Genomic DNA, 26,516 nt, shown 5'->3' on the forward strand with positions numbered 1-26,516 from the left:
AGTATTATCTTAGTTTTAGGTTGTTTTTAGATGTGAACCTTACAGTATAGTCTGAATGCCTTACCCAAGTTATTGGTGAAAATTATAATAAAATTGAAAACAACAACTGCTTTATAAGAAAAGCATGAACCAACATTTATTGAGAGCCTATCATGTCTCAGGCTTTTCTTTATTTATGAGAGAGCATGTGAGCGGGGAAGAAGAGCAGAGGGAGAGAGAGGGAGAATCTTAAATAGGCTCAGGGCAGAGCCCAATGTGGGGCTTGAACCCATGACCCTTGGCCAAAATGAAGAGTCAGAGGCTCAACTGACTGAGCCACCCAGGTGCCCATGGAAATTATTTTTGAAAGAAAACTTTTGAGAGCATACATCTTTGCTTGATGTTTAAAAATAGAAAGTTCTGTATCTTGTCTTCAAGAGTTGGTAGCTATTTAGATCTTTTCTCTAAACATTTTTGCTAGTGACATTTTCATATGTATCTTAAAAACCCTGGTAAAAGTATATATCCTTCCTTGTGTCCATTTCTAGAACAAAATTCTGTAGGTTTTCAGAGCCTATGAATTGGCATCCTTTGTAATATTCTTAGATCCTTAAAGAAAAAGTATTTCAAATGTTACAGGTAGAAAGTTTTAAGGAAGTGTAATGTTGAGGAAGATGTGGGGAAAAAATATTCTTTGTTGTTGCTGTTGGAAGTATAAAATGGTACAACTTCCTGTGGAAGACAGTTTAATACCTATCATTTCACCCCACAGTTGTACTTCTAGGACTTTCTCCTTCAGATATACTAGCTTATACATATGACATGTTTACAAGATTACTTATTGAAGTATTGCTTGTTAATAGCAAAAGACTGGAAGTAAGCAAAATTTCATCAATAAGACACTAGCTAAGTATATCATGGTGTATTCATGGTTTGGAATACTGCTCGAACATATGTATATAGTATATACATACATATGTATGTATGTATTATTAGGTTAAAACAACTAAGGCTCAGAAGAGTATACATAATATTTTATTATTTATAGAAGGGGTAGGAGAATAAAAAATATATCCATATGTGAGTACATATAGATATTTTCACTTATAATGCATAGAATATCTCTATCATGGATAATAATAATATAATAATAATAATAATAATTGGCAACATTATTTTTGAGGAGGGAAACCAGGTGACTGGGAAATTTTCCACTTTACCCTTTTGTATCTTAAGAGTAATGTGAATGTGGGACACCTGGTGGCTTAGTCAGTTGGGCAGCCTGCTTGGGCTCATGTCATGATCTCATGGTTTGTAAGTTCGAGCACCACATTGGGGTGTGTCAGCTGTGCTGACAGCTCAGAGCCTGGAGCCTGGTTTGGATTTCGTGTCACCCTCTCTCTCTGCCCCTCTCCCACTTGCGCTCTGTCTCTCAAACATAAAAATAAACATTAAAAATAAAGAATAATGTGAATGTGCTACCAATTCAAAATCATTTAATGAACATTTCATTTTCAACAAAAGTGAAGGTAGAGAAAGGATGATCTTTTCAACAAATGGCACTGGAGCAGTTGGATATCCATATGCAAAACCAAAAAACCTTTGATCCATACCTCACGCTATATATAAAAATTAAAATGCATCAGAGTCCTAAATGTAAAATCTTAAACTGTAAAACTTGTAGAAGAAAATGTAGGAGGAAATCTTTGTTATTTCTCAGAGATATCTTAGATTTGACATCAAAAGCATGATCCCTAAAGGGGGGAAAAAATGGATGCACTGACACCTTATGCTCTTTAAAGTGTTAAGAGAATGAAGACACAAGCTATAGACTGGGAGAAAATATTTGCAAATCACATATCTGATAAAGGCATTGTCTCCAGAATGTATTAAACTCTTAAAACTCATTAAGAAGAAAACAACTCCATGAAGCAAGTGAGGGGCTCAGTTGGTTAAGCGTCTGACTTCATCTCAGGTCATGGCCTCATGATTTGTGAGTTCAAGCCCCAAGTTGAGCTCTGAGCTGATAGCTGGGAGCCTGGAGCCTGCTTTGGATTCTCTGTCTCTCTTGCCACCCCTCCCCTGCTTACGCGTGTGCTCTCTCAAAAATAAATAAACATTTAAAAAAAATAAGGTTACAGAAAAGAAAAGTAAAAAAAAAAAAAAAAAGATATATGGATGATAAATAAGTAGTTGAAAAGATGTTAAACATCAGTCATTAGGGAAATGCAAATTAAAACTGCAGTGAGATACACATCTATTAGAATGTATGAAACTGAAAAACTGTTCATAGCAAGTATTAGTGAGGATGTAGAACAACTGGAACTCTCATAACACTGCTGAAGGGAATGTCAGATGGTATAACCGCTCTGAAAAATGCTTTGGTAGTTTCTTTAAAAATAAAACACTACGTATAACCCAGCCATTCCACTTCTAAGCAAAGATAAATGAAAGCATATGTCTACCCAAAGACTTGTACACAGCTCTTCACAGCAGCTTATATCTTAAAGCCGGAAGCAACTCAAGTGTTCACAAGGTGAATGGATAAGTAAACTGTGGTATGTTCTACAATAAAACACTCTTCAGCAACAGAAAGGATTGAACTACTGCTACATCAAAATTAATCTCAAAATAATTATGCTGAGTGAAAGAAGCCATACAAAAAAAAGAGTACATACAATATGATTCCATTTATATAAAATTCTAGAAAAAAAAACTATTGTGACAGAAAACAGATTAGTTGTGTGGAGGTGTGGGAACAAGGAGAGACAGAAAGGAGAGATTACAAAAAGGCATGAGGGAACTTTTTTTTTTTTTAATGTTTATTTATTATTGAGAGAGAGAGTATGAGGGAGAAGCAGAGCGAGAGACACAGAATCTGAAGCAGGCTCCAGGCTCTGAGCTGTCAGCACAGACAGAGTCCACTGCGGGCTCTAACCCACCAAACTTGAGATCAGGACCTGAGCTGAAGTCAGATTCTCAACGGACTGAGCCACTCAGTCGCCCCCATGAGGGAACTTTTGAGATGATGGAAGTGCTTATCTTGATTATGGCTTCAAGAGCTTATACACGTCAGAACTATACTTTAAATATACACAGCTTCTTGCAGGTCATTTTTACCTCGGTAATGCTGATAAAAAAGAATAGTGTGAATGTATTACCTATACAAAAGTTAATTATATTAAAACGTTTAACATTTTTAAAATGACAGAACTATAGAGATTTAGAACAAATTATTGGTTGCCGCAGGACCGGGGATGGGTTTGGGAGAGTGTGTATATACACAAAGAAGTAGCACATGTGAATTCTTTTGTGGTGATGGAACGGTTCTGATTGTGATTGTGATGGTTCGTGAATAATGTGCACGAGATCAGATTACATACAGCTATGTGCGCGCTCAGAGATGAATGCAGGTTTTTAAAAAAGTGGTGAAAACTGTGTAAGTTCTGTGGGCCAGTTAATCTAGTGAACAGTAATGCACCAAAGTCAGTTTCCTAATTTTGATGTTGAACTACAGTAGTATAAGATGTCACCACACCATTAGGAGCAGGGTGAAGAATACATGGGATTCTTTTCACTACTTTTGCAACATCCTGTGAATCTAATTATTTCAACATTTTTTAAAAATAATATTTAAAATACTGTGACCATTTGAATGTGTAGAAAAAAGAAAAAAAGTATTTCAAGGATATAAAATTCTCATACTTCTAATTAGGATGCATTCTTCCATAACAGTATTTTCTTGACGCTACTTATTCATCTTGGCTTTTGTTATATTCTTTCAGTTGTTATACAGTAAAACCTTGGATTGTTCTGCGAGTGCTCTGCAAGACAAGCAAACATTTCTAAAAATTTTAACTTGATAAAGGAGCGATGTCTTGCAATATGAGTAGTGTGTGACGCCAGACATCACATGATCACAACTGAGCTGATGGTTCTTGAAATTTGCTTTGAGGGGCGCCTGGGTGGCTCAGTCGGTTAAGCGGCCGACTTCAGCTCAGGTCACGATCTCGCAGTCCGTGAGTTCGAGCCCCGCGTCGGGCTCTGTGCTGACAGCTCAGAGCCTGGAGCCTGCTTCCGATTCTGTGTCTCCCTCTCTCTCTGACCCTCCCTGGTTCATGCTCTGTCTTTGTCTCAAAAATAAATAAACGTTAAAAAAAAATTTTTTTTTTTTAAATTTACTTTGATACACAAGTGCTTTGGATTACAAACATGTTTCCGGAATGAATTATGCTCTCAAACCAAGGTTTTACTGTATTTTTAAATTCTAGGATAATCAGTCCACCACCCCCACCATTTTACATCTAACCTTCATAGTCTTATCTCCTTTATCACTTACCCTGTATTGACATATATTAGGTTTGCTCATGTTTATTCACACAGATTTTTTTTTTTTTTTGCTTCGTAGTTTTCTTTAAAGGGAAAAGTAGCTAATAAAGTTTTTTTTATTATAGTGGATGAGCATATTTAAACATTTTAAAAAAATTTTTTTTAATGTTTTATTTATTTTTGAGACAGAGAGAGACAGAGCATGAACAGGGGAGGGTCAGCGAGAGGGAGACACAGGATCTGAAACAGGCTCCAGGCTCTGAGCTGTCAGCACAGAGCCTGACGCGGGGCTTGAACTCACGGACCGCGAGATCGTGACCTGAGCCGAAGTCGACCGCTTAACCGACTGAGCACCCAGGCGCCCCATAAACATTTTAAGTTTGGTGTCCAAATTGCTTTTTCTTATTCTAATTGCTGATTTATAGTGCTTTGGACAAATTATTTATCATTCCTTGTTTTCTACTAAGGTGAAATCCATTCTTGAAAAGAATGAAGAGGAGCTCTCCCGAGCAGTGAAGTGTCGTGATGCAGCCCTAAAAGAGAGTCAGAAGTTGAAAGGGGACCTTGAGGCTTTGGAGGACAGAGAGAGCAAGAAGGCAAGGCATCAATCCTTTTTGAAAGTTTGTTATTGAAATGAGGTGCTTAAGAAATCTTGCGCCGTGCCGTCGTATTCCTTCATTTCTTGTTACCTTTGGTGAGAACGAGGATTGATCAGAGGAGCTTTTTTTTTTTTTTAAGATAACTTTAGAAGAGCTGTAAAATATTTTCCTTAAAAATACATGATTTAATTCCCAATTTTTTTTGTTTTTGTTTTTTATTATTTTTTTAAACGTTTATTTTTGAGAGAGCACACGAGAGCAGGGGAGGGGCAGAGAGAAAGGGAGACAGGATCCAAAGCAGGCTCTACCCTGACAGCAGACAGCCCCACTTGGGGCTCTGACGCATGAACTGTGAGACCATGACGTGAACCACAGTTGGACGCTTAACAAACTGAACCACCCAGGTGCTCCTATTTTTGTTTTAGAGAGAGAGAGCATGTGCGCACAAGCAGGAGAGAGGGGCAGAGGAAGAGAGCAGGAGAATCTTAAGCAGGCTCCACAGTCAGTAGAGCCTGATGCAAGGCTCGATCCCACAACAGTGGGTTCATTACCTGAGCCGAAATCAAGAGTCAGACATTCAACTGACTGAGCCACCCAGGCGCTGCTAACTGCTGTTGGTTTTGGTTTTTATTTTATTTTATTTTATTTTACTTATGAAAGAAAGAAAAGAAAGAAAGAAAAGAAGAGAAAAGAAAAGAAAAGAAAAGAAAAGAAAAGAAAAGAAAAGAAAAGAAAAGAAAAAAGGAAAAGAAAAGAAAAAAGCACAGGCTGGGGAGAGCCAGAGCGAAAGGGAGAGAAAGTATCTGAAATGTGCTCTGCCTTGACAGCAGGGAGCCCAGTGCGGGGCTCACACTCAGAAACTATGAGATCATGACCTGAGCCAAAGTCAGATGCTTAACCAACTGAGCTACTCAGGCACCCCCCAGTGTTTTTTTAACTTCCAGTCTTGAAAGTCCTAATGTTTTCTAATGAAAATCATCTGACCTTGGTAACAGTAACCTTCCTACTATGTGTAACTAACATGTTCCTGATTCTGATGGGCTTCAGGTGTGTTCTCTTCTGTCCCAAGATAACTGATCAGGGCCAGAGCAGACCAGCCTGGGACCACATCTAGAACCAGGAAGTTGTTGATCCCATTGTCTTCAGTTAATACAGATGTTATGACATGACAAAAGTTGGGAAGTGCTGCAGAGTTCTCCATAGGGTGGCTGGCGGTGGGGGGCGGGGGCTAGTTTTCTTTTCTCAAAGTCACAATAACTTAAGATCTTAACAATAAAATAAAATATGCTTCAATTATTCCTCTTAGCATTTTGCCATGCTTGGTTTCCATATTCTTGCCTAGAAGTAATGGGACTCAGCAGCAGTGGAATAAGGAGAAAGGATCAAATATCTTTGTATTGTTTCATTTTCTGTTAGGTGGGAAACTTTCAGAGACAACTGGCAGAGGCTAAAGAAGACAACTGCAAAGTTACAATTATGTTGGAAAATGTGCTGGCTTCTCACAGTAAGATGCAAGGTGCTCTGGAAAAAGTACAAATAGAGCTTGGGCGGAGGGATTCAGAGATTGCAGGCCTCAAGAAAGAAAGGTACTGGAGATTTTTTTTTTTTTTTTTTGGTCTTTGTGCATGTAATGGAGCATGTCTGCTCCATTATAGTAAGGAGTGGCATGCAGTCAAGAAACAAAGTCACTTCATTTTTTAAGTTTATTTATTAATGTTTGTTGATTTATTTAGAGACAGCAAAAGCATGTGAGTAGAGACGGGGCGGGGGGGGGGTTGCAGAGAGAGAGAGAGAGAGAGAGAGAGAGAGAGAATCCCAAGCAGGCTCTGTGCTGTCAGTGCAGAGCCCGACGTGGGGCTTAAACCCATGAACTGTGAGATCATGACCTGAGCTAAATTCAAGAGTCAGATGCTTAACTGAGCCACCCAGGCACGGCGAGAAACAAAGTCACTTTAAAATAAAGATCTAGCCCCTGTTTGGGGAAACATCTTAGGAACTTGACTGGAAAGCAAGGGATTTTGGTGAATGCACTAACCTCTGCCTCTAGACTTCCCAACCTGCTCTTCCCTGTAGATCCTGTACCTGAGCTGCGGCCTCCAGCGGGGTTCCCAGCCTGTAGCCCAGCCATCCCTGCTGCAGACTGGCTGCCCCCACAGCCCACACCCCTCTGTCCTGGCCATTTCTTCCGCCTAATGGGGTTTTGTGCTATTCGATGTTCTTTGTAAACCCAAGTTCTTATTTGTATAGTCTTTATTCAAGGGGAGATTTTTGTTTGAAATCAAGGACCTCCCTTCAGTCCTGAACAGGTTTTTCCTCCAATTCCAATCCAAAGTTTTACATATTTCCCTCTCCCTATTTTACTACTCACTAAATGTATGAATCTGACAGTTCACCCCCTTTACTCTGTTGCTCTCTAAAAGTCCTCTATTTTAGCTTGACATTTCAGAAGTGGTGAAATGTAGACCTGTTCAGTAAAACATGGTATTATAAAAAAAATAAAGATCTAGAAAATTAGGGAGTATCTGGAAGTAGAAATAAACATGACTTTCAAAAAGTCAAAATTCCCGTATTTTGTAATGATGTAAAGGAGTATGTATTCTAGAAATTCATGTGCTATATTACTGCTACCCTTTAAACCTGTCCTTGGGTCTGCAGACTAGTAATTATCTAGATAATTGAAGCTCCATGCCTAGTTGAGTTTGAATTATCTATTTATTAGTATCCTATTTAAAGATTAATATTTTTAGATGAATCATTCTGAGACCTACTTCTAGCCATGTTTTAGAAGTAAACTCCGGGGCGCCTGGGTGGCTCAGTCGGTTAAGCAGCTAACTTTGGCTCAGGTCATGATCTCGCAGTCCGTGGGTTCAAGCCCCGCGTCGGGCTCTGTGCTGACAGCTCAGAGCCTGGAGCCTGTTTCAGATTCTGTGTCTCCCTCTCTCTGACCCTCCCTCGTTCATGCTCTCTCTCTGTCTCAAAAATAAATAAACGTTAAAAAAAATTTTTTTTTAAAAAGAAGTAAACTCCTTCTTTGAAAGTTTCAAGTTGCATAAAAGTTTCCCCTTGAGGTTAATGAGCAAATGGTTTCAGTTTAACGGGTCCTCTGAAATATATTGTGATGGGTGTATTAGTGCTTATTATTGTCTCTCTGCTATGGGAGAACAAGTGCCAGTTTTATATTCTCCATTGTGCTTATCTTTGTTTTTTGCATATTATAAATGTGTATTGCCTCTGAACATAAAAAAGTCAAGGGGATGGTACTGAAAATTGTTCACCATTCACAATAAGATTCTGGGTAGCTATTGTATTTAGAAGCAAAATCTCAACAGCAGGCCCATCCATCTAGAAGCAATATATTTTTGTACTGGTGATATATGTATATAGTATAAAATTACCAGCTCATAAGTTAGTCATTGACAAGTATTGATAGCTAATGTATCAATCCAAATTGAATCATAGATGGGACAAAAAAAATTTTTTTTTGATGTTTATTTTTAAGAGAGAGAGAGAGAGAGCATGAGCGGGGGAGGGTCAGAGAGAGAGGGAGACACAAAATCCCAAGCAGGCTCCAGGCTCTGAGCTGTCAGCACAGAGCCCGACGTGGAGCTCAAAATCACAAACCACGAGATCATGACCTGAGCGGAAGTCAGACGTTCAACTGACTGAGCCACCCAGGCGTAGATGGGACAACTTTTTAATCCTTGGGAGTCTTAGTTTCTTAACCTGAAGCTGAGGCTACTAATTGTCACCTGCCAAATCTAAGGTATTCTGAGCATCTGTAGTTTATCACATATGCTATTTGAGCTTCTTAGAAGAAGAGTGCCCTGTAGCTCCCAGTGGTATCCTTCCTAGATGGTTCTTTTCTGTAGTCACTCTTTCTGTGTCTCCCATTTTCAGGGCTCTAAATCAACAGAGGGTGCAGAAGCTGGAGGCAGAAGTGGACCAGTGGCAGGCGAGAATGCTTGTTGTGGATGCCCAGCACAACAGTGAGGTAAAGGCCATTATTATAGATGAGAATATTGATATTTTTGGTTTTATTGGGACATTGCTCTTTTAGGAAAATGGGGTAAGTAATCAGGTAAATCTCTTTTTCATTCAAGTCTGAGTTATGTTTACAAATGGGAAGTGGGCCTGCAACCTTACAGTGAGTCATTTATTGGCAAACCAGGACCACAGTTATGCCTAATTCTCTCTCTGATATAGTTTACTTCTTTTTACTTACTAATGCATAAATGATTGCAGAAGTTAAAGGGCTTACGGAATAATTTGTAATTTAAGTCAGAAGTAGCTGGAGTGACCCCACTATTAATAAGGAGACACACTTATGGGGCACCTGGGTGGCTCAGTCGGCTAAGCGTCTGACTTCAGCTCAGGTCACGATCTCGCGGTCCGTGAGTTCGAGCCCCGCATCGGGCTCTGTGCTGACAGCTCAGAGCCTGGAGCCTGTTTCAGATTCTGTGTCTCCCTCTCTCTCTGACCCTCCCCTGTTCATGCTCTGTCTCTGTCTCAAAAATAAATAAAAGCTAAAAAAAAATTAAAAAAAAATAAATAAGGAGACACACATGTGTGTGCTCGTGGATATATGCACACATGAATTTATAAGTATATATGCACATATATTAAAAAGTCTTTGATATTTCGTATAAATAAGCTTTTTCTGGAAGGACATAAAGGAACAATTTCCAGTTCTTCTCTCTTTAGGTAGTGACACCAGAAGTTATAAGATTGGAAAGGGGAATTTACTTTAAAATTTTTAAAACAAATAAGTTGGTTCCATTTTTCAAAGCTCATAGTAATCAGCAGAGCTTGCTTTTCCCATTGCTGTGTAAGAGTCTCCTAAGCAGTGTCTGCAGTAAATTCTCACATCTATATCCCAGGCATCTGGAATCTTTAGTTCTGGTTCCATCCAGTTATTGTCTCACTGGCATTTGATGATAAAGTGTAAGGAGTGAGTATATAGTGTTACCGACTTCTTGAATCTATCTGTGACAGTAGAATTAAAGAGAGTCTTCTCTCTTTCAGATGGAGCCTCTACAGAAAGCTCTAGATGTAGCTAGAGAAGACAACAGGAAACTGGCTATGAGCCTGGAGCAAGCTCTCCAGACAAATAATCATCTACAAACAAAGCTTGATCATGTGCAGGAGAAATTGGAAAACAAAGAACTTGAGCGACAAAATTTGGAAACCTTCAAGTAAGGGCAGTAGAGTCACAGTGAAATTAGGGAAGAGCCTCTGGGAGAGTTACGTCCGGCTCACTTACCTAAACTGTTTAGGGGCGCCTGGGTGGCTCAGCTGGTTGGGCGTCCAACTTCAGCTCAGGTCGTGATCTCAAAGTTCGTGAGTTGGAGCCCCGCGTCGGGCTCTGTGCTGACAGCTCAGAGCCTGGAGCCTGCTTCAGATTCTGTGTCTCCCTCTCTCTCTGCCCCTCCCCACTCATGCTCTGTCTCTCTGTCTTAAAAATAAATAAAAACATTTAAAAAAAATTTTTTTTAAAAATGCTCATCTTCTGCGTGGAACTAGTACTCCAGCAGAACTGTGTTAGGAACCAGGCATCTTGAGCAGCGGCAGCCGCCAGCAGGCTGGGGAATGCTCATGTGAATCTCCTTTTCAGCTCTCCCTTCATCTGGTGTCAAGCTGCTGCTCCACATGAAGGTAAAGCCAACATTTAAAGAATGTTGCATGTTTCTGCCAAGCCTTTTCTATCAAAAGCTAATGTGTCCTTTAGAAGCATGATTTGGAAAAGGAATAGCCTCAGCCTAGATGGGAAGAACCCATGGAGGAGTGGGATGACTCCACCCAGGCAGATCTTTAACCATTGTTTTCCTTTTGGGCCTAAGATTAGGTCAAACGCATCAAGTTCAAGTCAGGCCACCAGAGTTTTTTGTAAACTGCACCTTGGTAAATAGGATTTAGATATAAATAACGTTCCATGAAAACTTTTACCCAAGGGAAATTCAGTGTGCACATAGACCTTTATGCCTTTCAGGTCATGAACATACGGATATGAGGAAGGTATAAGCTAAAGCAGAGAAGGCATTTTTTCCTGTCCATGAGCTGTGCAAATTTTATCTAGTGAAATGTTGCTGGCTCAAGACTGGTTGCTGGTTAAAACAAGAGTGTGTGTTTCACTCTTGGTTGGTTCTCTTGATGTTGAAAGACTTTTTGGCTTTTAATGCTACAGGTAAATGCTTTTCTTCCCTTCGTGTTAATGGGCTCCAGACCAGTGAGTTTCACCTGGTGCCTGATGTGCTTCTCAGCTTCTCATGTGTAAATCATACCTTCTGGACAGCTGCCCATGATCGTCCAGGCCTTCCTTACCTGCTAAGATGATTTCTAAGAGTGACTTATCTTTTTTTTAAACAGAGAACGGATGACTGAGGAATCCAAAGTGGAAGCAGAAATGCATGCTGAACGCATAGAAGCCCTAAGAAAGCAGTTTCAAACTGAGAGAGAAACGGCAAAGAAGGCAGCGCAACGGGAAATGACTGAGGTATGCAGTCGAGTGACAAAAAGGTTTCTAGATGTGAATCTTTTAAGAGGAGAACCAGTCGCAGGATTTCCAAGAATGGCTGCAGCTGTTCTTTGGCCCTTTTCATTCCTCTTTGACCAATAAGCCCAAAGTGATCAAACCATCTCTGTGCTCTTTGTAAATCGAAACACAGAAAGTTTCTGATAGACAGTTCTCTGCCCAGCGAAGGAATGTCTCAATGACAGCTTTTGCATTGGACAGTGATAACTGAGGGCTAGAGGAAGGAAGTGGCCATTGGGAGACATCCAATCATCTGTCCCCTCAGTTCACTTCACCAGCACCCATCACTCATCTACCTTCTCCTGAGAGGCATGTATGGTCCATGCTCTGGTGCGTGCTACATGACCTTTATTTCATTATGATCTCCTCTTTACAAAAGGAGACAAATAAGGTAAACAGCTGAGGACTTCTGTTGAGTAACTAGAGGCTAGGTACGATCTTGAAGGAATTCAAAGCAAGGGAAAGTTGGGTGATAGAAGAAGAGAAATGAAAGTACACAATTGAGACAGAACCAGCAGGGCTGGGACACCCAGTATAAGGGGATGACCAAAGCTTAGAGAAATGAACAGGATGTGTGACCAAATGGATAGGATTTCTCTCTTGATCAGAGCAGACTTTGGGAAGTGTCTGAGAAAGAGTGGTTAGCTGAGATGGTACCAGCTGACCTTGACAGAATGGTAGAGGTGAACTTTCCAGTCAAAGTGGAGCCCTGTGGGTTTCTGAGAAAGGGATAGTGCACTGTAAGCACAATTTTAGGAAGGTTAGTCTGGTGGTAGTGGAGAATAGGCAAGAATGAAGGAGAAACAGGAGATATGAAGACTCGAAACTAGAACAGTTACTTTGGGCTTTAGAAGACTAGGGCCAAGCAACATGGCTCAGGTGAAAATAGAAAACAAATCGAAAGGCAACTTTAATAGAAAAATCATTAAACAGACACTAAATGTTGTATCATCAACAAAGGGGAGGGAAGAATTGCAAATTACAAAACACTATGTAAATATTAAAAAGTTAGAAAGAGGGGCGCCTGGGTGGCTCAGTTGGTTAAGCGTCCAACTTTAGCTCAGGTCATAATCTCGCAGTTTGTGGGTTCAAACTCTACGTCAGGCTCTGTGCTGAGAGCTCAGAGCCTGGAGCCTGCTTCAGATTCTGTGTCTCCTCTTTCTGCCCCTCCCCTGCTCACATTCTGTCTCCATCTCTCTCTCAAAAAATGAGTATTTTTTTTTTAAATTTTTTAAAGGTTAGAAACAAAATTCTGTGGGAAACAAAAATGTGCCCTGAAATTAAAGGCACCTTTAATCAGAGATAGTTGTCAGAGTACCTATAAAATGTAGATCCTTTTAACAAGGATCACTGGAGATTGTGACCTTGTGAGGAGACCAAGGGCAGAGTGAGTGTGTGATATCAGGGGTAGGCTCAAGGCACACCACTTAAGAGTCCCAGTTCTGCCTCTTACTAACAATGTGTACATTTACTGTCTGCAATAATTCCTGAGTCTATTTCCTCAGTCATAAAATGGAAATCATCATAACTACTTTTTGTTTTTAAGTTGGAAAATATATGTAAAGTCATTGTCACAGTGCCCAAACATATTAAATACAAAGTAAGTGATAGTTGTTAGGGCTTACCCAGTTTTGACAAAGATATGATTAAAATAATGGGAGAATAGCTAACAAGAAGTTAGTTGAGTAGTAATAAAAGACCAGCACTGTGTCATGAAGTTAGTATCAGAAACAATGAGTTGGTGTAGAAAGAAAAGATACAAACAACTTTGCACGTTAAACACTATCACCCATTCAGAATACTGTGTTCTTATCTTCTCCCTTCTCTGCTGCCACCTTTTCCTAAAAATCAAGCAGCACTAATTTAAGGGCACTGGAGGAGGAAGGGAGCTCTGTAAAATGATTTAAGTAATGTTAAAAGATAAACTGAGGCATATTAAACATTTTAAGAGTTTGAGCAAAACTCAATTCGAATCAGGTAGTGTCCAATCTAGCAGATAAAAAGGAGCTTCAAGGAGCTGTACAAAATGAAAGGCTTTCATTTGTGGAAGGGAACAGGAACAACTTACATTAGGTATAAAAGCAGGTTGGTTACTGCAAACTACTTTCCTCTAGGGGATGGCAGGTCTTACCAGGCAGATGACCTAACTGGTACTGATCAAACAATTCCTGATGGACTGGTTTAAGAGTCCATTTCTGGAATCGCTGAAGCATTAAGTCTCAGTTTGGTGACAGAGAGCTGACTCCATTTTGGGCCTGTTTTTTTTGTTTTTTGTTTTTTTTAAACAATTTCCCCTCCCCTTTTTAAAGTTTATTTATTTATTTTGAGAGAAAGGGAGAGAGAGAATTGCAAGCAGGCTCTATACTGTCAGCATAGAGCCCAATGTGAGGCTCAATCTCACGAACCATGAGATCATGACCTGACCCAAAACAAAGAGACACTTAACCGATTGAGTCACCCAGGCACCCCGACAATTCCCCCTTTTGATCAGACTCTCAGCCTGAGAGAGGTCATTAAAGTTTAAGGCATTATCTACTCCCAGCTACTACTCGGGAGTTCTTGAAGTTTTTTTGCTGAATTTCTGTGTGGTATTCATAGGTCATGCTTTTTGTTGATATTCTTCGTGGCATTCACAGGCCATGACATTTTAGATTCACATTTTTTAAGTCAGTCATTCTCTTCATTTCTGTTCTGACGTTCTAGTCTTAGATCATTTGCTTGGTGGTTAGCAACTGTGAACATGTGTTTCAAGGTTTTGAGAGAATACAGCACACTTAGGGAGACTACTAAGTTTATTATAAGCATGATAATTCCCAACATCTAGAGTGTCCTTTGGAGCCTTGGTCCCCAAGACCCAAATCAATCAAAAAGTCAAATAAGTGAAGGATTCTGTTGAAGGAGTCCCTTTCTCAAGCCAACTAGCTTAGCTTGTTCAGTGATCTTACATAGCCGAGTCTCAGCCTCCCCAGAAGTGTCTGTCTGAGTACAGCATGTGGTGTTGTACACAGAACAAACACCTCTGTGTTCAACTAAAAGATGATAGGGCTGTCCTGTTATCCAGAACAACTTCAGACAGTCTAGTGGTTTTTGTTGGGCAGCTGTTACTTAATCAGTAGATTCCGCAGTACCTTCAAGAGTTAAGGAGAGGTTTCTGATGGTATTCCCATTTGTACTTACTCCTAGCCAAGACAGTAGGGATCTGCCAAAGAAAGTGAATTTTGGATCATGAGTGCCTCCTGTAAGTCCTGATTTCAGTCTGTGGCTCAGGATTAGAAAGGCGACAGCCATGAAAGCCAGTAAAATTTACGAGTCTGTAGACCACAGACTGGTTGCCCTTGCCTATGTCTGTTTCTTTATACAGAGCTTGGATACAAGATTCCGCTGGTTTGGAATTTTTAGCCAGAGGCAGAGAAATGACCCCTAGGAGTAGGGAGTATGATACAATGGAGAGGGGGCAGTTTGGTACAGAGAAACAAGCATTGGAAGTCAGGGAGAAATGTGTGATGGGCAGAGCTATAGAATTACCAGCATCATGGCAAATCCACCAGTTGTTTGGAGGTTACATTACCCCCTTTGCAATGGCATCATCTTTGCAGGCCAGAGCAAGGCAAAACATGGGCAAAACAATCATAAAGACCTTCAGGATATAAGAATTAGGATAAGGATTGTCAGAGCAGCAAGAATAGAAAGAAACAAATAATTTTTGATCTGACGTCTTGGGAGGAAGCAGTCTACCTCAATGTCGGCTACTTGTCAGTTTGATTTTGAAGCCTCTGCAACGTCTTTACATAGGACCACATGTCAGCTGGGGCCTTCTTCAGTTGTGAAATATGCACCCAAGGTTTGATACCTTGTACAGTATCTACTGATACCTACTACGGCAGGGATGTCAGTGGTCAAGAGTACCTAGTAGGCTCCTTCCCAGAAATGTCTCTTTTGCAAAAGTATCAGAGTATAACAATAGCTGTCTATAAATGATAAAAAACCTTAATATGCTCATGTTTAAAGATCTGATGAGAGTTCATTATAATAGGATTGACAAGGAAGTTTGGTTATATCCATGATATACAACATTTGAAGATAAAAACTGAAATTATGGCTCATAAAAGGACATATCAGATTTTTAGGAATTTCCTATGTTTTCTAGAACACATATTAATAACACACATTGTACGAATATTATGTAAGGTTTATCATCACTTGACAATGCTTCCCATGTAATTTAGCATACCAAATAAGCCTGATTAGTTTAACATTTCTCTCTTACAAGGTGAGACACAAATCCTTTGAGATTTTCCAAGGACTATCTGGGAAATCTGCAAGTTGCTTTGAGATCAGAAAGACCCCATTTAGAATTTGATTTGGGGAAGTTGTCAAAATATTTGAACATGTGACTAATAAGATCACAAATTATTACGAAGTATTAGTTAAACTGATAATGGAAAATTTTAAAGGCAAATACAGAAGGTTACATAGTTGTGAACAAAACTTAGCTCTTAATATTGACAAGACTAGGTTTTCTTAAGTAATCACAGACTTAATAAAAGACCATGTGAAGCACGGTGAATTATTGTGCTCAGTTGCAAAATCTTTATCTTTCAGGTAGATTACCCAAAAGGTTAAAAAAACACTTTCATAAAATCTTATCAAGAACAGACCAATAGTCCAAGGAAACTTTGTCCTTATAATGAAGAAAAAAAACAAATTCTAATTTTGCACGAAATTCATTCCTTAGAAACTTGAATAAACCAATTCTAACTTAGCCACCTTGACCACACAGAAAATTCCTTTCTTAAGATTCCTTTTCCACAAATCTTCAATTTTTTCTTTTATCCATTCAGATTTTGTTTTGTGTCTTTTCCTCTTTCTCATTCTAGAACAGTCCATCATTTACTTACTACTTTTCATACACAGTTGTTTCCTTTCACCCTTGTTATTTCAAAGTAATTATAATTACATATATTGATTAGAATTCTTAACACTTACAATCCTCATATCTAGTAAAACCTAGGAAGTAAGCAGTTGTGGAGTGTGTTACACTAACATTCTGTGGGTTGGCCAGTCTGTAAATCCATTAGTTTCTAGAAGTCTATTCTTCCCCATAGTAAACTTCTAACGTAGCACAAAACAGCTTTATTAACAGACCCAAATACCTTTAGTTCCTCTGTGAAAGGAAGCCAAAAGTGGATAAACCTGTGTTTAGTTATGTTTTGGTATTTTATCTTACTTGGAATTGATCTAGATATTCAGTGAGTACCCATCATTTCATTTATTTTAGTGTGATTTAAAAGTTTTCAAAAAGATTTTGGAAACTTATCCTCCATTTAACAATTACATTTAGATTACTCATGAAAATTTTATGAGACATGAAATCAGCTAACCATGATCTTAAATTATCTTTCTTGCCGACAAATTCTGTGACAGACATAGATAAGCTTCTTTGACTTTTAGTAAACCTGGGTAAAATGGAAGTATTACAGCTAATGTTCATAATTCTTAGCACATGGATGTTTTAATTAAAAGGTAGCTTCAGGGGCACCTGGGTGGTTTAGTCGATTAAGCATCCAACTTCAGCTCAGGTCTTAATCTCACAGTTGGTGAATTCAAGCCCTGCATTGTGCTGTCTGCTGTCAGCACAGAGTCTGCTTCAGATCCTTTGTCCCCTTCTCTCTCTGCCCCTCCCCTGCTCATGCACTCTCTCTCACAAAAAAAAAAAAAAAAAGGAAAAAGGTAGCTTAAGTTCATTGTTTGATTTGTTGATGATTATCCTAGATCATGTGAACTTGAAAATCATATGGGTTAGATTTTCTATTTCTTAGAGAACGCTGAATACGTATAAATACTTGTTTGTCTTTAAACCAATTAAATAGAGCTCTTTACAAAGTCATTTTGGCAATACCATTCAAAGGTAGGAAAAAAGTCTCTAATATGTGTAAAAGACATAAACATACAAACAGGTCTTAAAGGTTTCATTTTATAATTTTAGTCTTGAGACAGGTACAATACTGCAAAACTCACTCGTTTATAAAAGAACAGTTAGATCCAAATTGTGTTCTTGGCAAATGGAATAAAATTAAGGTTATTTGTTCAGATGGCTAAAGCTTTTAACTAATATTTTTAAAGGTGACTTAAGATTTTCATGGGCCTAGTTTTCCAAATATCTTTTCTCCCTACCCCCTACTCGTACGAATGGTCTTCGTTCATGGAGAAGACCAAGTAGAACACTTTTATCTCAAAAGGCACAGAAAAAAGGAACAAACGTCCCCTTGGTGGAACTTGTATTCTAAGTCCAGATCTTTCACACTATCTGCAAACGTTAGATGAATAGAGAGGTTTGGGGATCAGTAAATAGAACAAGAGGGCTTTGAATTGTTTTTAGAGCTGAATTTCTGTTCTTGTACACTTGCTTTATAAGACAAGTACAGTTTTTAATTTCTCAAAGAATTGGGTTGCAACCTTTAATTCGTGGGCTGACCCACTCACCCAACTACATTATCTTTATTTGCTTCTTTACACCAGGGAGAAGATCTTCAACTAAGGTGGAAGTCAAAAGATTCTTAGGTTCTAGATTTAGAGCTGTGTGTCTGGAATGTCTAGTAAATCCTTCCACAGAGGCTTTAGAATGTTTCTCTTTCTGGGTACATAGTTTCATCTTAGCTCAGGGGAGAAGACTTTTTTTTTCCCCTCATCTTCACTCAGACCCAAAGGATCAACAAGCAGGAGGTGAACTGCTGTTGACCAGTAATAGTGCCGTCATTGCAGAGAGGAGAAAGGAATTTTTAAAAGTCTGTCAGGCTCTGAATATGGCCATCTTCTGACCATAGAACTCCTTTAAATTCTTTCAGATATCTTGCCAAGTTTCAGCCAGGACAAACAGTAAATATTCCTAGCACTATTAAACCCCTGAATACAAGAGAGATCCCCAAAGAGCACAAAAGCTACTACCCTCCCAAGATCAGAGCCACTCCCAAAGTAACCAAGAGAATTGTATTGGGGGTCAGTAGGTCCCTAGCCATGAATGGGATGGCACCCCTATTTCTATCCAGCCTCTGACCCGATGGTTGCCTCGCCAGGTTCTCAGGACATAAAGCAAGATAAACAAGAAGGCAGTAGCTGTCCCTGGGTGAGAAAGGATCAACAACCAGTGGGTACCCAAAAGCAGATTCACAAGATACAATTCAAAGATTAATTCTTACAGCTGTTTTTTGCCTATCAATCTGAATTTGGAAAGGAAAGGACAGTGTGAATTTTTTTACTTTCTTCTCTCAGCCAGACATCACAGACATCTGAGAAAGCTGACTTTGCTGAGAATTCTCACTCTTTGTTAGCTTCTGCTAGTTGTCCCAGATCCCATCTGGAGGCTCGTGTTCCAGCAGATCTCATTCTAGTCCCCAGAAACCACAGAGAAAGGAAAATAATTTTTCTTTTCCCTTTATGAGTGCTTGGCTTTGCTTTTCTAGAGCACCTTCTCTAGAGCACCTCATACATGGAGAAGCATATTTAGGTTAAAAGTTCTCCACTATAGCCATTGTAATTCAAAAATATCTGTTCCGCCTTAAAAGTTTTATTCACCTGAGATCTCACACTGGAGCGACTCAGTCCAGAAAATGGAAGGCTTAAAGTCTGAAAGCTGCCAACACGAAAGCTGCAGAGCCAGGATCCAAGAGAGATGTAACCTGTGGCCTCCAGAGGCAGTGATGGAGCGGGGAGCTCAGTGGGCACTTACACCAGGCAGCTCACTGCTCCTGGGGACCAGTGCTGTCCTTCAGTTTAACAGTTCTGGAATCAGAAAAGTTTTAATATGCCTCAGTTTATCTTTTAAGAGTTTATTAGAACGCGAATTTGTTCGAATTGGGCATCATCCAGTCTAGCAGATCAAGAGCTCTAAGGAGGTGTACAAAATGAAAGCCTTTTTATAGCAAAAGGGAGCAAGAACAAGTTCTACTAGACAAAAACTTGAGTTGGTTATTGCAGTTTCTTTCCTTTTAGGGGATGACAGGATCAGGCAGATTACCAAACTACTGCTGATCAGGTAATTCCTGATGGACTTGTTTAAGAGTTCATTTCTGGGAAAGCCAAAACCGTAATTCAGTCTCAGTTTGGGACTGAGCATAAGGGACTCCATTTGAAATTGTTGTCTGGTTTTTAACAATAAGCACTATGCTGTTTTTCCACTAGACAATTTTATTAAAATCTTTAAAAACTAAAAGCAGTATTCTAAAAATATATGCAGTGGTAGTAACTGGCAAGTATTTATAGAAATTACCATATAATTTTCAGTTGTCCAGACATGAGGTCACAGTGACAGGAAAGAAAAGTTGAATGATCACTGAGAAATTACCATATGCCAGGCTCTGCTTTCTTTCTCTACTTTGTCTTATTTAACTAGGAACCCTATGAAATAGGTTATGTGCATACTTTGCCAATGATGAACCTGAGGCTTAGGGAAGTCGGTTATCCAAAATTACTTGGCTAGTAAGTGCTAAAGCTGGGATTTGAACTGGGGTTGGACTCCAAGGTCGTGCTCTTGAAAAGAGAATGAGGAACATTATATACGTTGTGTTCTTTAGTGTTAATAGTTATGAAAACAAAAGATGAAAACCACTTAAAGTGTTGCTCCACAGGTCTTCTTAATCAAACGTCATTATTATTGCCTCACTTTCCCTTCTTGTTAAAAGAAAGTTCCAGAGAGAAGGAACTAAGTATGGGGACAGACCTACTTATAAGCTTCTCTTAATGAAAGGTAAAAATGATTGAATTTTCCCTTTGTGTTCCACAGCTGAAGAAAGCCCTTGACGAAGCCAACTTCAGATCAGTGGAAGTAACGCGGACCAACCGAGAGCTGCGGCAGAAACTCACAGAGCTAGAGAAGATCCTGAACACTAGCAAGGAGAAAATAAAGAATCAAAAGGCCCAAATTAAGCTCCACTTGTCGACTAAGGCGAATAATACTCAGAATGTAGAGAGGATGAAGGTTGTATGAAAAATGCTAAGTCTCCCTTACTCCCTGTTATCTGATGAGGATCCATGCAGGCTGTGGGGTCTGGCGAAGATAGTTCCAGAGTACTAACAGCAGCATGTGTGCTCCGGGAATTACAGCTACACCTGGGAAGTGGGCAGATTGCAGGGGGATGGACAGACTGTCTTTCTCCAGCAGAGAGAGACACTGCTGTGTAAATGTTTGATTTCTCTTCAGCTGCCATGTCACCTTCTGGCCCCCCATCTGCCTCTCCCACAGTGATCGTACAGGATTTTGCTCTGTCAGGGTCAGTGGGCCAGACGGGAAGGAGAGCCCAGCAGGGGCTGGTAACTGTGGGTCTCATATGGGATTCTCCACTGATCATCTTTCTATGTTATTTCCACATTTACTTTCAGCAAATAGAAACAGAATTGAGGCAAATGGAGCTAATTAAGGATCAGTATCAGAAAAAAAATTATGAACAGGTAGATGATTTCCACAAACTCTATGTTTACTATTCACCTAAAATCTCACACTTGGACAGGTTCACCAACTGCTTCCCTCTTTGTGCCCTCCCAGTCACTGAGTATCCAGAAATTTGTATCTGAAATGACTAACCTACAGAAAGAGATGCAGCTGTTGGCCAAGAGCCAGTACGAGACCTCAGCACGGAATAAACAGCAAGAGCTGCGCCTGGAGGCAGAGCGGAAAGTAAGGCAGGAACTGGAGAACCGATGCCAGGTAAAAAGTTCCCTCAGGTTCATCTCAGATTATCAGCAAGTGACACGTACCGAAACCCAACATCAGAGCATCTACGTTTTCTAGATTCTGTAGAAGAAACAAAAGTCTACAAGTAGGAAGAAGCCTATAGCTTTGAATGTGGCCCATGTTCTCAATTTTCAACTTAATAAGATATCCATTCTTAACAGCTACAGCTCACATATGCAAAATACTGGTTATTAAATAAGACTTCTGAACTGAATTTCATAGTCTTTCAGGCACTTTACACCCCTTGCTTCTTCCCTGAAGCTTAGATACACCTGTTGCTATGACAGGATTTTTAGCTCTTCCCAGCCTCTGGAAAAGCATAACATTTTATCACTGCAAAAGGACTTCAAGAGATCATTAAGCCCTTGCTTTCTAGCAGAAATTGTCTCCAATGAAAAAATATTCCTTCAGTTCTGGAAAGAGATATTAATCACTTTTTCTTCAGGAGAATCCATAAATCAAAATCTGTGATCATATACATCTGTGGATACTACTAACACTTTTCATCTTATATTTTGGTAGCACCTGAAGTTAGTGTACTCCATCATGCTTTCATAATTTGATTGCCCATTTATAACAATATGGAAGCTCTTTGTTCCATATGGGACTGTGGGAATTTGTAAAAATCTTTGTATCACGTTTTCAGGAATTGGAAGAAACCATCAGACACCTAAAGAAATGCAAAGAGGCAACAGAGCATAAACTCAAAGAAGCCAGTGTGGAATCAGAACAGGTAAGCCAGACCTAGGGACGTAAAGACTTAACAAGTTTCCTCACACACAACAATTTTGAAACACTCAAGTCAGAGTAAAATGCCTCGTTAACATGGGAGCGTAACAGGCAAGAACCATTATGACTTATGAAGTATAATCTCCATTATGAAGAATGATTTTTAGGTTGAGACTCTGTGTCCTGATAAAAGATAACAGAATGCCAAAATACTGATTAAGTCCAAGTCTTTACCACTTAATATAAGAAGGGAAGACCAGCATGTGTGTAGATTTTAATGCACTATTACTCAACATCACTAATAAAAGTGGAAGCTCTTTGTTCAGTCAATAAAAAATGTTAAGTAGGCCTTATTTTTTTAAGTTGGTTTTTTTTTTTTAATTTAGGTAATTTCTACATGCAACGTGGGGCTCAAACTCATGTCCCTGAGATTGAGAATCATATACTCTTCAGACTGAGCCCGTCAGGTCCCCTGAGTATGCCCTCTTACTTTGTGATTTTCCTTTCTCTAATCTTAAATTGGCCTATTTGAAGGTATTTAAAATTATACATTTTTTAGAGCTGGAAAGGGTCTTTGAAATCATGGTCTGCCACAACCATTCCTCATTTTCCAAATAAGGAAAACAGCTTCTAAGGTATCACAGTGATGTTTTTGTCAGTTGGTCATGATGTGTGTGCCTTTTACAGCCACTAAATTACAAGACAACATGACTGTCATAGTGGGATATTAAAGGGAATATGGACTCAGACACACGAGTTTGAACACTGTCACATGAGTTTGTCACACTGTGACACAGTGCCCTTAAGGAATTTACATTTACTTCCTTTAACTCATCAGTTACCACATCTAGAAAAGTCAGGGTATTGAGACTTACCTTTCCGTTGTTCTGTTAGATGGCTCAGAGTAAGTTTCAGTAAATGGTGCCTCCCTTCTCATTTACCAAACAAGAGGAGATAGGATGGATGTACAGGGCCATTTCAAGCATCTTTCCCTCCACTCCTGGTAAAGAGTGCTGGACACTGCCTTTGGTGGGGGGCAGGGTGTATCACCGGCATTAGGGTATACAAACAGACCTGGAAAATATTTGAACTTTGTAACTTTCTAAAAGTTAAATGCCAGGGGAGCTCTATTTTTTTACCTCACTATTTTGTGCCCACACTGTTAACTGGCTGGGCTAGGACAAATACATAGTCGCACATATTTACTGTGGACCTGTCATATGTTGGGCGCTGTCCTAGGTGATGGAGACACGGGGTGAAACAAGCCCGACGAAGTCCCTGCTCTCCTAGATCTTGCCTTCTCCCAGGCAAGACAGAAATACCTCTCAAGACTTGAGAATCAAAAAACGAAAATGCTGTCCATGAAACAAATAATCAAAGGGAAGAAAACAGTCATTTTGCTTTTTATTCTAGAGGATATGTTCTGGAGCTGTTTTGAAGCAACCATTATACCACAGAAAAGCCTGTTGGCCTACCTTAAAATACCATAGTATCCCAAACACACATAAAAGTGCCAGGCACACAGTAGATATTTGTCAATTAAATGAATACGGAGTCCAGATCATCTTCAAAGGCAGACGACTAGAGGGACCATTTAAGTCAATCTAACAAAGGTGATTTGGAAGTTTGTGCTTAGGAGCTGAAGTCTAAAATATTTTGATGATAAAGGAAATAAAGATGCAACTTACGCTAAGCTGGTTCCGTCTTTTACTAATTCAGTTTACTTTCATAAAGCACAACAGAAAAATCTAGTGTAGGGACTTTGGAGAAGTATTTAGTCTTGGAGAACAGAACTCACAAGTCCCAACCATGGTTTGCACTACCACGTTCACTTGCTGCGCTATCTTATCCCGTCATTCTGATTTTTCCCCGGGGTTCTCTTACCTTAGGTCACGCCCAAGAAATAGGAACAAATGCATGAAAAAGCAACAGGCTTGCAGGCATCCCTCAGCTCTACATTCAGAAATCTCTGTCATCTGTAGAATGGATATTATGCAAATAGGTTACAAGGACCTTGCACTCAGAATTTGGGTCTTTTAACATCTAGGTAAAAAGTCTCTTGAACCAATACACAAAAAACTATTTCTTTGTTGTAATGTTTAATGATAACGCTTGTATGTCCAGATAACAGCTAACCTAGAAGAAGCTCATCGCTGGTTTAAGTGCAGGTTCGATGGCCTGCAGCTTGAGCTGACGAGAAACCGGTTGCAGAGGCTTCCCCGAGAAGACGGGTGGATGGAAGAGGTAGGGTATTTGGACATGGCTGTCGTAAGCAATTTTGGATTTGTTCCTTCTCAGATTTCTTTTTCTTCAGCATGGAGCCTACTTCAGGGCTCATACTCACAAACCGTGAGATCATGACCTGAGCCGAAATCAAGTCGGACACTTAACCGACTGAGCCACCCAGGTGCCCCTCTTCAAATTTCTAATTACAGAAGTTCTCTCTTCATCCAGCTACTCTCCCCACTAATCTGTAGATTTCTTTAAACTGCAAAGAAAACAAATGCATTAAATTTCTTTCTTAAAAGTTCTACATTTCCCAACCTGTCTAGATTAGAACCACTCACCTTGATGAATAAATTATATTCGTAAAGACAAAACAGGGCCTCAGCTATGCAGTTAGTTTTGCAGTGTCGGGTCTGTTTTCTTTCCAGCAGGACCAAGATAACAAGCACGACGTGGCATCCAGCCAGTCTGTTCTACATCGGTGGGAGAATAAACAGCGTCTTAGACTTACACCCAAGAAATGTCATTCTGAACTAGAGAGAGATTGATGCCCTTGACAGAGGCACTTCTTCATCGATAGCTACACCACCATGATTTCCAGAGCCCAGCAATCAGGGCTGGCCTTTTCCACAGTCATCAGAACATCAAGTCTTTGATGTGGGCTGAAGATTTTTGGACTTGAGTTTATTCTTTCAGGAACTTGCTGATATCAGTACAGAACCACCCCATCTTTTTTGTCTCTTTCCCCATTTTCCACCCAATAAATTTATATGAATTTGTTGTAAGATAGAAGTTACTGTTGTATGATACTTGTCTATTTTTCTAAGTACATTTTATCAAAAAGCATTTAGTGAGGTACTAGATGTACAGCCACTAAATGATAGGATATTTTGTTTCGATAAAATCCCCTAGTCTAACACCCAGTAGATAATCCTTGAAAATGGGATCACCTGGAAAATGGTAAAAACTTTTCCACATAAAAAAAAAAAAATACCCTTTTATGCTGGGTAATTACCAGCACATCTTTAGTAGGATTAGATCTCTCTTCTTTATTTTTTTAAATTGTTTTAAGTAAGCTCTGTACCCATTGTGGGGTTTGAACTCACAAACCCGAGATCAAGAGTCATGTGTTCTACCAACTGAGCCATCCAGGCGCCCCTACAGCTCTATTCTTATATTAGATATCTCAGAGATTGTATTTATAACTTCCTCAAATGTTTACAAATCAAATTATTGTATACAGCAGACTGCTCTGCTCCAGGACTATGCCTGGCCCATGTAGCTCTTCCTTACTATAGTAAGCAATAAATTCAGCTTTATATATATGTATATTTTTTATTTTAGATAGGGAGCGGTAGAGTAGGTAATCCAGACTTAATGAACATAAACAGCTACCATAGCACCTGGCTTTATTCATGTTCAAGTAATGGTAGCTACTGATGATGCTATCAGGACCTAAATTGAGTGAGCATTGTGAATTGGAGGGAATATCATTAATAAGACTCTCAGAGGTTGAAGAGCCTACCATTCTTCTTCTGATATAAAAAAGACAAAGCTGAATTTATAGCCTAAACTAAGCCGTAATAATTGAAGGAGAGCTCTGTTGGTCAGGCAGAGTCCTCCCTGATCGGAGCAGACTGCTGATCTTATATAATGTTTGGGGGAAACACGAAGTTCAAGAATCGCAAGACTTTCAGAGACCTTGAGGGTTGGTACTATCTGTAGAAGTGTAGTTATGTGGGTTGGTAACTGGCATTCAGGGGGCACCTGTTGGAATGCATCTATTTCTGTGTGTCTGACTTCCAGAGGTGAGGGTTCACTGATTGGCAGGCTGGGAAAAGCCTCCCCAAGTTATCTAACTCCTACAGAATTTATCCCTTTAGACTCTTCATAAGAAGATAAAGTTATTTTAAGGTACTAGAGAGTCAATCTTGAAATAGTCTAAGCAAGAACCCCACAGAACAGTTCCTTTGTCCTGAATTCCTCATAGGACAAAAGATCCCAATTACTGTGCAGGAGAGATGATCAACCTTATTGGGTTGTAAATACACCGTTCTTGAGTGTTGTCATGACATTACCGTTACTGACCAAGAATATGTTTATCTTCTTCATCCAGAGCAAGGACATTTTTCTCCACTTGTGTTTTGTTCTCAAAGAGTATCATTATTGATAAAGTCAGTGTAACTTTATGTCATTTTTTTAGGTTGGCTATACTAAACCTTAGCTTGGGAGAAGTGAATTATAGCATTAGATTGGTGATCATTTCTAGTAAAACCTATATTTAGAACAGCCTGTTTAGAGTGATGAATTTGCTGAAGTGTTTCTATAGTACTTTTATAATGGTCTGCTGTATTCTAGGTTCTATTGTGGGCCTGTACTTTCATCTGAAGCTACCAAA

The 26,516-nt window shown here is 39.5% G+C and overlaps 1 protein-coding gene, 1 long non-coding RNA gene and 1 other non-coding gene across 11 annotated transcripts in view; 1 reads left to right on the forward strand and 2 right to left on the reverse strand.

Moving 5' to 3' along the window:
• CCDC150 (coiled-coil domain containing 150) overlaps window positions 1-24,910 on the forward strand; it is a 96,906-nt gene extending 71,996 nt beyond the window's left edge. For 5 of the 9 annotated variants that reach the window (XM_042994967.1, XM_042994972.1, XM_042994970.1 and 2 more), the window contains 11 exons: window positions 4,776-4,904; window positions 6,324-6,493; window positions 8,805-8,898; window positions 9,930-10,099; window positions 11,271-11,397; window positions 20,216-20,410; window positions 20,812-20,880; window positions 20,975-21,136; window positions 21,810-21,896; window positions 24,017-24,136; window positions 24,524-24,910. In XM_042994967.1, the coding sequence (XP_042850901.1) occupies window positions 4,776-4,904; window positions 6,324-6,493; window positions 8,805-8,898; window positions 9,930-10,099; window positions 11,271-11,397; window positions 20,216-20,410; window positions 20,812-20,880; window positions 20,975-21,136; window positions 21,810-21,896; window positions 24,017-24,136; window positions 24,524-24,655 (1,455 nt within the window). In that variant the 3' untranslated portion in view covers window positions 24,656-24,910. Of the gene's footprint in view, window positions 1-4,775; window positions 4,905-6,323; window positions 6,494-8,804; window positions 8,899-9,929; window positions 10,100-11,270; window positions 11,398-20,215; window positions 20,411-20,632; window positions 20,703-20,811; window positions 20,881-20,974; window positions 21,137-21,809; window positions 21,897-24,016; window positions 24,137-24,523 lie in introns of those variants that run through there. The other 4 variants (XM_042994969.1, XM_042994976.1, XM_042994968.1 and 1 more) reach the window with 3 other exon arrangements.
• LOC122241748 lies at window positions 18,128-18,198 on the reverse strand. The gene has a single exon (XR_006221971.1). It is a non-coding gene; the product is annotated as a small nucleolar RNA SNORD56 (small nucleolar RNA).
• On the reverse strand, window positions 19,129-23,856 carry LOC107180800. Its single transcript, XR_001511540.2, has 3 exons — window positions 23,777-23,856; window positions 22,768-22,966; window positions 19,129-19,215 (listed from the first exon to the last, which is right to left on the reverse strand). It is a non-coding gene; the product is annotated as an uncharacterized LOC107180800 (long non-coding RNA).
• Window positions 24,911-26,516: the final 1,606 nt, after the last annotated feature.

The sequence above is a fragment of the Panthera tigris genome, chromosome C1 (genome assembly GCF_018350195.1).
Source record: "Panthera tigris isolate Pti1 chromosome C1, P.tigris_Pti1_mat1.1, whole genome shotgun sequence".
NCBI classification, from domain to species: domain Eukaryota; kingdom Metazoa; phylum Chordata; class Mammalia; order Carnivora; family Felidae; genus Panthera; species Panthera tigris.